Below are 15,458 nucleotides of genomic sequence, written 5' to 3'. Positions count from 1 at the left end.
CCAGGGCAGTGAATAACCAGGGGAGGGGTGTGCAGAGACAGGAACTGGAAGACAGCATGGAGGGCTGCTATGGGGTGCCGCCAGTGCACTGCTCCTGACTGGTGATCAAGATAATCATCTATGTATATTCCATTAGTGAAAGTTTACTGAGCTCTACATCCATGATGTGTACATATTTCTATTTATATGTTAAAAAGTTTTCTGGTGGGTGCGGTGGCTCACGCCTGTAATCTCAGTACTTTAGGAGGCTGAGGCGGACGGATCACAAAGTCAGGAGTTCGAGACCAGCCTGACCAACATGGAGAAACTCCGCCTCTACTAAAAATACAAAACTAGCTGGGCGTGGTGGCGCATGCCTGTAATCCCAGCTACTTGGGAGGCTGAGGCAGGAGAATCACTTGAACCAGGGGGGTGGAGGTTATAGTGAGCCCAGATTGCTCCATTGCACTCCAGCCTGGGCAACAAGAGCGAAACTCTGTCTCACGGAAAAAAAAAAAAAAAAAAAAGGAAGAAGAAAAAAAGGACTGATACATTTTTGGTTGACCCAAAGACTAAAAGTCCACAGATGGTTGAGTACAGGAAAAAATTTTTTTTCCAAAATTAAAGCAAAGGAACAAATGTTGGAGGAAGAGAGAATTATTTTTAGCTTCCTAGTCCTGCATGAAACAAAAGATCTGCCACTGGCAACTGGAAAAAGGAGGGGGAACTCAAATGCACAAGGCCATAAATAGTTATATTCCTATTTAAGAAAGGCAAAAAAGAAGAGTCTCCAGCTCTGTAGCAATATAGCTTTCATGGTCAAGGAAAAACATCTGCCTTACCCATGAATTTTTAATTAAAGCATGTTAAAATTCTAATTAAAAATAAATTTTATTTCCTCTCTGTATTCAATTAAATTTTTTTTTAAGTGCCTGTCCCAGAAAGCAGTATTTTCCAGTTGAGAATTTACAGTGACTGATTTGGAACTGCTAGTAAGCAGTACATACATAACTTCCTACCGTGCATGGCCAACAATTCAGTGTTTTACATACATGAATGTGGTCTAAGTTCAAACCAATACAAATATACTTGTGTAACTCTCAGTAATACAGCCTTAATGACGTGCTTATTTGCCCTAGATTCTCACGCCCCTTAATCGTATGTATAAAGGATCATGTAGTACAGTATCATGGGAGTTTCAAAATAGGAGAGAAAGTAAGATGAGTCCAGCTTTCTTGTTAGTTTGCTATCACTCCCCATCAAAATGAAGGCAGAAAGAACAATGGCCACAGCAAGGGAAGAGTTTCTCTTGTTAAGTTTCAGTTCTATTAGGTCAGACAATACGAGGTTCACTTAATTAGCTGATTCCCACTTTGGCTTTTCAAGTATTTGGGCATCACTAATTCAAACTAGAACCAAACGACCCAAACTTAAACTGTTCATTCAAAACTCTAGAAAACAAATAGATACACTATGATCTTATAAAACAAAAAAACCACATGCATGTCCCAAACACCACTGCAGTGAAAAACATGTCATTTCCTTTTTAAAAAGAGATGTTTTCCTTACTTTCGTCCCCCAGATCAAGCTAACAATGATTACTTAAGTCAAATCTTAAAGACTTTACCTTTAATTTCTTATTGATCTTGCAACAATATCTGTAAACCATTGCCAGATTGAGTGGTCCAAAATCTGCGTAGAAGCTTTAAAAATGAAAAATAAAAATGTGATGTACATTCTAGATGCTCTGAATATAAATGCCTTTTTTGGGTCTACAAGATCAAATTAAGATAAGCAAGCATATACCAAATTGTTATGGGCCAATACAACTTAAAGGTACTGTTTTACTGGTGGAAGACTATTCTGGTAAATAATGCCTACTTAAAAATGCCACAAGTGCTATAATGCCTACATGTAACCTCAATGAACATGAACATACCTTCTAAATTAAAAAAGCTGTTTTTCCACACATATTTCCAAGGGCAAAACCACAATATCTTACTTAGTACACATTTATATCTCATTGTAGTGTAAATATTAGACTAGCAAATCTAAATGTTTAAATTTAGGGAGATTTTTTTTTTGCTCTAAAGGTTTATTTTATTACTACAGGTGAAAAACAAGCATCCTGTAATTAGCAATCAATAGATTTATAATTTTCCCAGGCCATCCCATTTATAACCATACCTTTAGATTCTTCAAAAACAAAAAGTTAAAATCTTTTAAAGAGCAATACTTACTTCTCATATTCAAGTTCATTATCTATGCTGAAATAATGTACATTTGATGCACTCTTTGGTCTGCTGTAGAGAATGGCAAAACAAAGGCGATCTGAAATGGAAAAATTGCAATGTTCCTTCCTGGAGGTTACAAAAAACGTTTCATATATCATGATACAACTCTTTTCAGATGAAGTCAATTTTTCATTTTTTTCATGCACGTTTCAGATGGTAGGAGTGGTAATGGGTAATTACAAAATATTCTGGCTATTTGGGTGGGAATAATCAATGAGCACATTTTTAGAAGAGAAACTGCCTTTAACCGTAAGTTTCAAAAGTGGTGATTTTTCATGTAGTGATATGACTTCTAAACAAACCTATTTTTGTAAAAGTTTAGCTCCCCTGGATCAAGACATTTCAGCAAATTGCAGCATGCATGTGATGGCTAGCATCAACCTTGTAAGTTTCTAGATGAATTTCACTACGTTTTTCAAGACATCCTAAAAAGTCATTTCAGTAAGAAACTGTTTTTTTCTTAAAGGGAAAGAATGCTTTCAAAATTGCTTCAAAATTACCGCTTACAACTATAGAACAAACCATATGTTTCTCCAACTGTTCTTAGGGATCACTACTTTCTAACTTGGAATCACTACTTCGGTATTTTTACAATTAGACAAATTACCATTAAAACAGAAGCAATGAGAGGTTTCTGCATGATGGGTCTGAGATGAACTTGTGTTGCATAAATGCAGTTAGGCTGCTGTGAGGTTAGCAAGAATGGTAATGAGTAGTAAGGCTCAGGAGGCTCCACCCGCATTCCTTGCCTAAAAATCCTCGGGTGAAATAAAGTCATCCACAATATCTAATAGTAATACTAGTGGTGCTAAGAAAATACTTACACTCACAACGTGGCAAAATCAAGTACAGCCTTTAAAATATATATACTTTCAGCAGAGCCAGCTGGCACCCTTTCCCCAAATGGTAAACTATTTTTTTTTTTTGATCTGCAATTCAACTCATGCAATTACTGCGTTTATTTCCTTGTAAACTCCTCAGCTAAAACTTCTTGCAACCACAAACACTCAAATGGGTAACAGGGCTTAATCCTTTCCAACCACAAGGACCTTTGATCCCTGTGACAGAGCCCAAGGATCTCGCTCCCGCGGGCGGGGAGGTGCAGCTCACCTACTAGGCTCAGGTGCAGGCACGCAAGGGTCACAGCCGCCCATGAGCGCTGTAGCCCAGAGCCTGGGGACAAGTGCCGAGGCCACCCACACGCAGGAGACAAGGGCGGCCGGGGCCCAGACTAGGGGCACCTCCAAGCCAGCACCGCCCGCCCTGTCCCAGCGGGTGCCGGAGCCCCCAGGGGAAGCCCCCGCCCTCCCGGCTCACCTTTGATCACCTCGGCTACCAAAGCTGCCCCCGCGCCCTCCCGGCTCATGACTCCAAAGCATCTGGAAGGCGGGGCAGAGGCAAGGACTGCCAGCCGCCGAGAGGGGAGGCGCCGCGACCACACCCCCGAAGTTTAAAAAACAAAGTTTAAAGGGCCGCGCGGGGCAGCGGGCGCAGCGACACCCCTCGGCGGCCCAACGGCCTGACACGACAGCGCAACCCCGGAAGTCCCCAAGTCCTGGAAACAGCCCCGCGCGCGACGAGGCCGTGGGGACGGACAGCACCCCGCCCCACCTCCCGCTTTCTTTCCCCCCGCCTGGCCGCCCGCCTTCCTTCCCCAGCTGGGAATGCGGGGCGGCCTGTGCCAACCAGGGCTCCTCCAGTGCCCAAACGCTCCGCAGAGGGGACATGCGTCAGAGGCCAGCGGGCCTGCAGAGGGAAGAGTCTGGGAAAGCTCCTTAGCGATTAAAGGACTTCGAGCAAAAGGGCTCTGCCCCAGGGACAGACCCGAGGGTGATGGCAGCCGGGGCAGGGGCCTCCTGGCGCCTCCCCCGCCGCACTCCTGCCGCCAGGAGGTGCTGCAGCCGCGCCAGGCCCGGGCCCCTGCAGTGCACCCTCCCGGAGCAGGGCCCAGCCCCTTAGCTCTGCCAAGACCCGCCAAGTGCCCCCCCAGGGCCGGGTCTTATGGGAAACGGGCATCTTCAAAATCGTGCAAGATTTCCTGAGATCAGCTGCCTCAGAGAAAACGCTTTTCTTTTAATTGTGCAAGATTTAAAGGCAACCCTCTGGTCATGCATTCCTTTAAAGGGACGGTTTGGGATGGTTTAAAAACAAAAATGTTGACACCCTTTTTAAACAACCATTTAAAATTATTGTAGAGATAGAGAGTAGAAGGATGGTTATCGGAGGCTGGGAAAGGTAGTGTGGGGGTAATGGGCACAAAAAAATAGTACAAATAAATAAGACTTATTATTTCACAGCACAATAGGGTGTGGGTGACTATAGTCCACAATAGCTTAATTGTACATTTAAAAAGAACTAAAAGAGTACAACCGGAGTGTCTGTAACATAAAGGATAAATGCTTAAGGGGATGGATACCCCATTCTCCATGATGTGATTATTGTGCATTGCCTGCCTGTATCAAAACATCTCATGTACCCCATAAATATATATACCTACTTGTACCCATAAAAACATTAAATAAATTAAAATATATTCTAAACCTATGTTTGTATTTTAATCTCAAGTGAAAAAAATTGAAATCCCAGCATAAGCATGATCTCAGTTGTTATAGATAACAAGGTGCTGGGATTGGGGTTCATTTTCATTCCCTCCTGTATTTTCCCAAGTTTTCTATAGAAAAGTGTTACTTTATACATACTTTTGCCTCAAAAGTAAACCTGCATACCTCCTAATCTTATTCTACAATTCCAGATGGATCAAAGACTTTTTAAAATACATTTTTTAAACCATGAATTCTTTTTTATACTCTCCAACTGGGGAAGACCTTGCTAAATGATACAAAATCTAAAAGCCATAAACACATTTTTAAGCAGTTTTCATGGCAAAAGATACATAAACGAAATCAAGAGATAAACTGGAAAAATATGTTAAATTCATTGAGAAGATATCTAACCTCAATTTGTTATCACAAAAGTAACAGAAATGCAAAGTTCCACTATGAGGTACTATTTTTTCCTCAGACTGGCAAAACTCAAGAGAGTTGGATAAGGTGCTGCAGTGTGTCGGGAGGTTGACAGCACTCACATCCGTCACCTGTGGGTGGGAATATAAACTGGGCCACCTCCATGGAGCCAACAAATGGGAAGTTTGGGAGAAATGTTTAAGACTGAAAACTGAAAACTAGACAGACATGGCGGCTCATGCCTGTAATCACAGCATTTTGGGAGGCCGAGGAGGATGGATCATCTGAGATCAGGAGTTCGAGACTAGCCTGGCCAACATGGTGAAACCCTGACTCTACTAAAAATACAAAAAGTTAGCCAGTCGTGGTGGCGCATGCCTGTAATCCCAGCTACTTGGGAGGCTGAGACAGGAGAATCGTTTGAACCCAGGAGGTGGAGGTTGCAGTGAGCCAAGATCACGCCTTTGCACTCCAGCCTGGGCAACAAGTACGAAATTCCATCTCAAAAGAAAAAAAAAAAAGAAAACTGAAAACTAAAGATAGCCAAGATGGACTGTTAAGCGCTACCACTTCTATGTGTGAGTTTAAATCCTATATACACATGTATACGATTGTGCATGAAATCGTAGGTAGCAAGTCTGTGGAAGCAGCCACAAGAAACGTATCAATGCCTTCATAGTCGGTGTCTAGAAATAGGGAATAAGAGAGATTTATGCCTTTTTACAGCTTTTGCATTGTACGATGTATTACCTATTCAAAATTACACTGCTTCTAAAAAGTCAACTTGCAGGCTAACAGTGTTTTTCCAAAGCCGACTCTTGATCAAGATAGGAAGCATATAATGAGCATAGTATGAGGCAACCTGGAAAATATCCTTCGTATGCATTTAAACAAGGGAACTGGTTAGTAACAAGTTTTGGGTTCTACCTATCTCTTGAAATTCCAGTTTCTTTCAAAAAACCCAATTTAAACTAGAAAAGTAGCTAGATGGAAATGGGAAGAAATTTTCCCTCCCAGCCCAAACCTTAAGTTCAATTCCTTAAGGAGTATTTTATATATTACAGGTTGGGGGAAATCACTGATTTCTGATGTGCAATTATCTCTACATAATGCCAATATTTTATTGTTAGAGTAACACACCAATAAAGTACTACAGAGACTATGGTGCTGGGTTGAGGGCCATTTATTAGGAACCTGGAACCAGAAACAGGGCTCTTCTTTTTTTCTTTTTGATGGAGTCTCGCTCTGTTGCCCAGGCTGGAGTGCAGTGGTGCAGTCTTGGCTCACTGCAACCTCCACCTCCCAGGCTCAAGCGATTCTCCTGCCTCAGCCTCCCAAGTAGCTGGGATTACAGTCACATGCAGCCACTCCCAGCTAATTTTTAGTAAAGACGTCAAACTCCTGACCTCAAGTGATCCACCGCCTCGGCCTCCCAATGTGCTGGGATTATAGGCATGAGCCACTGCGCCTGGCCGAAACAGGGCTCTTTACAAAGTTGGCTTAAAGCTTGACAATTAACTTTATAATCCTGTTAAAAATCCATGTATCCCCCCATTGATGTTTCTGTTGTCAGAAACAGAAAGCAGCAGTCATCTTTTTGCCTATACATCCCTGTCGCACCACATCATCACTACTTCTTCTTTGAGTAACATGATACAGGAGAAAGAAACAAAATCTCATGATTTAAAAATGTTAATAAAAATATTTAAAATCCATCCTTGGGCCTAATTTGTCTGTAGGTCTGATTTGACTTTTGGGCCTCCAGGTTGACTACCTCTTCCTTTAGCAAATATCTGTTAAATTTGAAATGAAAATCATTTTCCTGGATAACAGCTATAGGTATTTGGGGATAATTAACCATAAAACATAGAAATATGTAGGAGTCGGTGGGAATTATAATACAGTATGTGCTTGTTAATAGGAAAGATTTGAAGAACCCTATTTGGACCTAGAGACACTTTGTATTTCCCCCTTGAACTGGGTGTATGGCCTTCACAGGTCCTGGCAGAGCCAATGGAGAAATGGACAGCTTCCCTACAGCTGGGGGAAGTCAACCTCTGCTGAGTTCACCACAGACAGGCAGAAAGGAGATTTTACATGCTAGGGAGCAGGAGAGAACAGGCTCCACCTGAACAGATTGTCCCTCAGAGACAGGACCATAGACATCAGGCTGTCATCTGTATTAGCCACTTGTTTTTTGAGGGTAGGAAAGAACACGGGGAGCAGAGGAAGAAATGTTCATCAAAGTACTGATTAACAAAGAAGCGGCAGCAGCATTACCCACTCAAATGACAATGATAACCAACGATGATGGAGAGTTTAGTGCCGCGTATTGTATTCAGCTCATTATACCCTGTGAGGTTAGCACTACCAGGGTCAACTAGCTCTAAGGAGGTGGAGTGACTAACCTGCACAAGGTCACAAAGCTTGCTGGGAAGTGGCAGAATTGGGATTTGAACACAGGCTATTGGATCTGAAGCGTAAGATTAAGTCCCAGCCTCAAAGACTTGCCCAAATATAAATCAACAGTAATTAAAACAATAGGATTTTAGCACAGCAACGTACAATCTGGACCCAGAGATATATGAACACTTACAAGAAAACTGATTATTTCAATTCAGTAACAAAGAAGGCCTTATCCAATATACGGCAGGTGTTAACATATATGAAAAGAAAATGAGATGCTAATATCACATATTTATAAAACACAGATGAAATGATTTTGAAAAAGCTGTCAGACAACTATAAAATTATAATGAAAAAAAAATTTTTTTTTTTTTGAGACCGAGTCTCGCTCTGTTGTCAGGCTGGAGTGCAGTGGCACAATCTCAGCTCACTGCAACCTCTGCTTCCTGGGTTCAAGCGATTCTCCTGCCTCAGCCTCCCGAGTAGCTGGGACTACAGGCGTGTGCCACCACACCTGGCTAATTTTTGTATTTTTAGTACAGATGGGGTTTCATCATGTTGGCCAGGATGGTCTCAATCTCCTGACCTCGTGATCCGCCCACCTCGGCCTCCCAGAGTTTTGGGATTACAGGGGTGAGCCACCTTGCCTGGGCTATAATGAATAATTTTATAATTTAACACACAGAATTTTAAAGTGTGACAAAAAACAAGTCACAAAGGGAAAAACTAGGAGAGACTTGGGGGAAAAGACCTATAATAAAAGTTAATTATCACAACAGATAAAATGTCTCTCCAAAGCAATATCACAATCTGTGATATTATAATTATATACTTATTGGTTTTCATCCACAGTTCCTAGCTCCCAACTCCCATAAGTTTTGTTACAACATCTTGTTATATGCTGGGCGCTGTGGACCTCAGAAAGCCGGCCTTGGGAAACAGAGTCTCTTTGATGTTTTCCTGCTCTCCTTTCCCCGGCCCAAGGCAGGGCTCTAATATGACTGTGAGCTGTAAGACCCTCATTCCACAAAGCATCCCACCCCATACCCTGGAGGAAGGAATGCTGCCCAGAGAGGCTGGAAGAATCTGAACAGACAGGCCTTGCTGGGTGTAGATTATACCCTTTTTGTCCAATCATATTTCAACACACTTGTCCATCCTTCAGTCATGGACAAGCAATGAAATATCCACTAGAGGCCCAAAGGACAGGGTTCAGAGGGCTCCTGGAGAGCTGAACCACGGAGGCTGACAGGATGGTGAGTGAGAACTCATCCACATGCCTGGAGGGTGGTGCACCCCAACTCCACGGTGTCAGAAGCTCCTGCATTTGGGACCCTTCCAGACCTCACCCTGCGCATCTCTTCCTGTGGCTGTTTATCTGTATCCTTTAAAATAGCCTTCATAATAAACTAGTAAGTGAGTTTCCCCGATTCCTCCAGCAAATTAATTGAACCCAAACAGGGGATACCGGGAACCCCAACTTGAAGCCAGTCAGTCAGAAGTTGCTGAGGCCCAGACTTGTGACCTGTGGGAAGGAGGGGGTGGTCTTGGGGACTGAGCCCTCAACCTGCTATCTCCAGGTAGATGGTGTCAGAATTGAATAGGAGGACACCCAACTGGTGTCTGCCACAGAAATCCACACATATTACAGAGGTCTTTTGTGTTGATAATTGCTGTGTTGATGTGACAGCAGAGGAAAAACAGTTTGAGTTTTTCCCTAACACAACCTAAGAGATAAAAAATCTAGGAAGGCTATGAACACTCAATTCAGAAAAGAAATACAAATGGTCAATAGCATATGAAAAGAAAATTAATCTTATTCAACATAAAAAAAAAGCCTATCAACATGAACAGATTACAGGAAAAAGTCACACGATTATCTCATTAAAAACAGAGAAGGAAGTCATTAAAATCAACACTCATTTCCAATTAAGTCTTTGCACAATGGTGCTAAAAGAGAACTTCCTTAAGCTGATAAAGACTGTTCCAACAGCCAATATCACACTTTATGCCTTAACTTTGGAAGCATCCCTATAAAATAAAAAGCAAGAAAAAATTCCCACTATCATTACCTCTTTTTAACAATGTAGTAAGTGGAAGTGCTAGCTGATATCAAGATACAGAAAGGAAATCAGAGAAAACTGGAAAGGAAGAATCAAAACTGTCCTTGTTTGCAGACGACTGTCTACCTAAAAAATACAGACACAAAGCCGGGCGTGGTGGCTTATGCCTGTAATCCCAGCACTTTGGGAGGCCGAGGCGGGTGGATCACCTGCGGTCAGGAGTTCAAGACCAGCACTACCAAAATGGTGAAACCGCATCTCTACTAAAAATACAAAAAATTAGCTGGGTATGGGTGGCCCGCGCCTGTAATCCCAGCTACCTGGGAGGCTGAGGCAGGAGAATCACTTGAACCTGGCAAGCAGAGGTTGCCGTGAGCCCAGATCATGCCACTGAACTCCAGCCTGGGTGACCAAGTAAGACTGTCTCAAAACAAAAAAAAAAATACAGATGAGAATCGGCAGATAAACTACTCAAATAAATAATAAAGTTTTGCAATGTTTCTAGATACAGAAGATTAATACACAAAAACCAATAGCTTTTCTATCTACTTGTAATAAGCAATTACGAAATGTAATAGAAAAAAAAAGATGTGCATATCCCTTATGGATAAATGGAGAAACAAAGCAGGTTTATCAACAGGAAGACTCAATACCATAAAGATAGTAATTTCCCTCAAAAGAAATGCAATTCGAATCAAAATCTCAACAGGTCTTTTCATGAAACCTGACATGTTAATACATGTAAATCACATGCTAATAAAGGAATTAAATGTAATAAATTTACATGTTACATGTAATAAACTACATGAAACCTGACATGCTAATACATGTAAATTGCATGCTGATGTATGAATTAAATGTAATAAATTTACATGTTACATGTAATAAATTACATGGAATATGACATGTTAATATATGTAAATTAATCCAGAAGATCACAGGACCAAGAAGAACAAAAAACATTATGAAAAAAAACAAGAAGGCCGGGTGCAGTGGCTCACGCCTGTAATCCCAGCACTTTGGGAGGCCGAGGTGGGCAGATCACGAGGTCAGGAGATGGAGACCATCCTGGCTAACATGGTGAAACCCTGTCTCTACTAAAAATACAAAAACTTAGCCGGGCGTGGTGGCGGGCACCCGTAGCCCCAGCTACTCAGGAGGCTGAGGCAGGAAAATGGTGTGAACCCGGGAGGCGGAGCTGGCAGTACGCCGAGATCGCGCCACTGAACTCCAGCTTGGGTGACAGAGTGAGACTCCATCTCAAAAAAAAAAAGACCAAGAAGGGGGCTCCTGTTCTGTCACATATTAAAACTTAGAAGAATTTAGGCAGTATTGGCACAGTGTACTATTGGCACAGATATAATAGGCAAAGATGAGAGCCACATATAAATGAAAACATCTCATATGACATTAGGAACATTACAAATCAATGGGAGAAGAATATTCAATACACGTGGGACAACTTGTTGTCCATGTTTTTGGGTGTGGGGGAGGGAAGAAATTTGATCCCTATCTCATACCATACACCACTACACACCAAAGACAAAAAAATACCTCAAGTGGATTAAAAACCTAGATATAAGAAGAAAAGCTTTAAAAGTTTTATAAGAATATATAGGAAAATAACTCATATTAGTGAAACAGGGATGGATTTCTTTTTTACTCAAAACAAAAAAGACCCAAACTGTAAAGCAAAAGATTGAGAAGCTTGATTACATAAAGATTTAGTGTTTCAATACAAAAATTAGCTGGGAGCCGAGATTGCGCCATTGCACTCCAGCCTGGGCAACAAGAGCGAAACTCCGTCTCACAAAAAAAAAAAAAAAAAAAAAAAAGATTTAATGTTTCTGTTTAACACAGGAGCCCAGAAACAAAATTTAAAAAGATAACTCACAGAATAGGAGAAGATAGACACAATGTATAAAACCAATAAAGTGTCAGTATTTAGAATTTACAAAGCACCATACATCAAAGAGAAAAAAGCTAACACCCCAATAAATACGTGAGCACAGAGTGAGATAAGAAATGCACAAGATGAAGAAGCCTAACTATCCTTCCTGCTCCTCTTTTTCAGACTGACCAAACCTACAATTAGGATGGTTCTGGTTCACTCTATACCCTATGATGAATTGAGTTTATTCGTCAGAATAAGCTGTGACAACAAATAACCCTGAAATCTTAGTGATGTGATTTACAACGGATGTTTATTTCTTGCCGGTGCTACATGTCCTCCGGAGATAAGAGGGTGGAGGAGGCACTATTCTACACAATCACCCATGGATCCGGGGTGTTGAAGGCTCTACCCATTCGCAGACACACTGTCTAGAATCTGTCCTTGTGGTTGTCCGATGTGCCAGTGGCTGCTTGCGCAAGTAATTCCAGTTGCCTTTGGATCTAAATGCCCACACAGATAAACCAAGCCTGGTAATTTTAATCTTTGTCTGTTTGACTCCTGTGTTTCTCAATCAGCTGGTCTGGAACTAAGGTAGAAAAAAGTAATCTTATCTACAGAAGCCCTGGACATCTCCCCCAACATTGTTAGTCTCCATACTCATTTGTATCTCTGAAATACTTTGTAAGTTCTTTTTTTAAGGGAGGCACTAGAAGAACTATATAAGTTTTCATACTTTCCAAATCACTACAGCAAGAGAGAAAATGACACTAAGAAAATTGAGCAAGCCACCCAATAGCAAGAAGATACATTAAGGCAAACAAAACAGAATAAGATGGTGGGAATAAGTCCAAACATATGAGTTATAATTTTAAAATGCAAAAAAAATCACCTGTTAAAAGACAAGATTTTCAAAATGAGTTTAAAAAATTCAAGCTAGGCTGGGCTCACATAATCCCAGCATTTTGGGAGGCTAAGGCAAGAGGATCCCCGAATGCAGGAGTTCAAGACCAACCTGGACAAGAAAGTGAGATACCATCTCTATCAAAAACAAACCAAAAAACCCCAAAAAGTCCTCAAGCTATATGTTTAATAAAGACAATAAAAACAAAGCCTTACAGAAAAAACTGAAATGAAAGGATAGACAAAGGTATGCTATGCAGTTGCTAGGAAAAAAGAAAGCAGCAATACTAACATCAGATAAAACAGAATTCACAGGCCGGGCTTGGCGGCTCGCGCCTGTAATCCCAGCACTTTGGGAGGCTGAGGCGGGTGGATCACCTGAGGTCAAGAGTTTGAGACCAGCCTGGCCAACATGGTGAAACCTCGTCTAAATACTAAAAACAAAAAAATTAAGCTGGGCATGGTGGCGGGCACCTGTAATCCCAGCTACTTGGGGAGGGTGAGGCAGAAGAATTGCTTGAACCCAGGAGACGGAGGTTGCAGTGAGCCGAGATCATGCCACTGCACTCCAGCCTGTGCAACAGAGCAAAAACTCCATCTCAAAAAAAAAGAATTCACAATAAAAAGCAATTAAAAGACAAAGGTGTTTAATGTTTAAAGATATATAATCACCAGGCAAGGTGGCTCATGCCTGTAATCCCAGCACTTTGGGAGGCTGAGGCAGGTGGATCACTTGAGGTCAGGAGTTTGAGACCAGCCTGACCAACATCACAAAACCCCTTCTCTACTAAAAATATAAAAATTAGCTGGCATGGTGGCCATGGGTACCTGTAATCCCAGATACTCAGGAAGCTGAGGCAGGAGAATTGCTTGAACCCAGGATGCAGAGACTGCAGGGAGCTGAGATCAAGCCACTGCACTCCAGCCAGGGCGACAGAGCAAGACTCCATCTCAAAAAAAAAAAAAAAAAAAAGATATAATTTACCAAAAAAATTATAACCATCACACATAACAGATTTTAAATCTATCAAGCAAAAACAAGTGAAAATAGGAGTAATTAGTACATCCATAATCATAGAAGACTAAACACACTTCAAAAAAATGAAATAAGGAATTAGTGGCATGACCCAATAGATAGAACTGTTTTCAATATAGAACACAAAAACTCTTCAAATAGGGTATTCAGTTGTCATGTGTTAGGTCACAAGGAGATCTCAACAAATTCTGGAAAGCAGAAACCATACACATAGACCATGTTCAATGACTACAATACAATAAAAGAAATGTTTTGGCGGGGCACAGTGGCTCACGCTTGTAATCCCAACACTTTGGGAGGCCGAGGTGGGTGGATCACTAGAGGTCAGGAGTTCGAGACCAGCCTGGCCAACATGGTAAAACCCCATCTCTACTAAAAATATAAAATTAGCCAGTGTGGTGGCATGTGCCTGTAATCCCGGTTTCTCGGGAGTCTGAGGCAGGAGAATTGCTTGAACCTGGGAGGTGTAAGTTGCGGTGAGCAGAGATCACACCACTGCACTCCAGCCTGGGTGACAGAGCGAGACTCCATCTCAAAAAAAAAAAAAAGTTTTGATGAAAAGATCATCAAAAAATCTATCAATCTATCAATATGGAAACACTTAAAACCCATTTCTAAATAACTTGCAATAATGGGACATTAAAAGAAAACTCAACACAAATTAATGTCAGTAAGAATTCTTATTTAAATCTACGGAATGTAGTCAAACAAAAATCTGAAGAAAATGATTTGCCTAAAAATGTCTCCCTCTATCACACCATTTTTCAAAAAAAATTAATTATTTCTGGATTAAAAAGTTGAACATAATAATTCTGGCTCTCCACATCCCAGGCCATGGTGGGACTGCTTGTGCTGACTGCTTTGTGGTTAAGTGAACAGAGGTGAGAATGCCACTCCCAGGCCAGACCACTAATCCATGGTGCAAGACCCCACCAAACTCTCCCTCTATCCTGCAGCATTTAAGATTACAGCAGCAGTACAACCATTTTAGAAAGCTGACAGTATTTACATACAAAAAATAAACATAGCACATCTTCTGACTTAGTAATTCCAGTTCTAGATTTACATACAACAGAAATTCATACATATGTTCACCAAGAAAGGTATTTTTTAAAAGCTCATATAATCATTATTTATAATAGGCAAACACTGAAAACAGCCCAAATGGGAACTTACTTACAATGGAATATTATATGGCAATGAGAGTGCCTGAGCTACAGCCACACACATCACAAACAATGCTCACAAACATTCAGTGAAAGAAGCTGGAAGAAAAAAAGAGTAAATACAGCATGATTCCATTTATGTAGATTTGAAAACCAAATTTACAGAACACACTATAAAAATATCTTTTAAGAAAAGGGGGTGGGAGAAGAGTGTGATACTGGAGCCAACCTGAAAAACTCCAATAGTCAAATAAAGAACAATTTGAGCAACAACATAAGTATATAATATTGGATTTTAATCCAAAGTGTAAAGTAATATGCATGAATCCATACTGTCATAAATAAGTGATTGAGTAAGTAAATGGAGAGGAGATAAATCTTCCTCATAGAACAATTCCAAATTATATACATGTAGCTACTTCTCTCCAAGAAGTGATGCTTAACCCCTCCTTAGTCCCCTTTGAGTGTGGACTGGACTTAGGTGACTTGTTTCGAAGAATACAGTGTGGAAAGGGAAAAATAGTAACTTTACAGAAGAAAAACTCAGCAAACACTATTTTAACCAAATGCTCGTGACTAACCCGTGAAGTCGTGTGGATTTCATGTACCTCTGACAAGATGTGATAGAAGGGCACTTCACCTTCTGTGGTATTCATGCCAAAAATCCAGTCTAGTCATGAGGAAAACAAGCACAAGCAGACATACCCAATTTGAGGCACATTCTACAAAATAGCTGACCCATTCTCCTCAAAACTGT

General features: G+C 41.1%; 1 protein-coding gene across 21 annotated transcripts in view; it reads right to left on the bottom strand.

Annotated features, from left to right (window-relative positions):
- The window catches only part of CDC14B (cell division cycle 14B), a 125,902-nt gene that overhangs the window by 67,006 nt on the left and 43,438 nt on the right, over window positions 1–15,458 (bottom strand). For 13 of the 21 annotated variants that reach the window (XR_010148471.1, XR_008536985.2, XM_009456938.5 and 10 more), the window contains exons 2-3: window positions 2,220–2,310; window positions 1,607–1,682 (exon numbers count right to left, since the gene is read on the bottom strand). Coding sequence is in view for 17 of the 21 variants with exons in the window: in XM_009456938.5 (XP_009455213.2) it covers window positions 1,607–1,682; window positions 2,220–2,310 (167 nt within the window). In the remaining 4 variants the exon portion in view is untranslated. 21 annotated transcript variants of the gene reach the window in all.

The sequence above is a fragment of the Pan troglodytes genome, chromosome 11 (genome assembly GCF_028858775.2).
Source record: "Pan troglodytes isolate AG18354 chromosome 11, NHGRI_mPanTro3-v2.0_pri, whole genome shotgun sequence".
Taxonomy (NCBI): domain Eukaryota; kingdom Metazoa; phylum Chordata; class Mammalia; order Primates; family Hominidae; genus Pan; species Pan troglodytes.
This window is presented reverse-complemented; position numbering and strand designations above follow the sequence as displayed.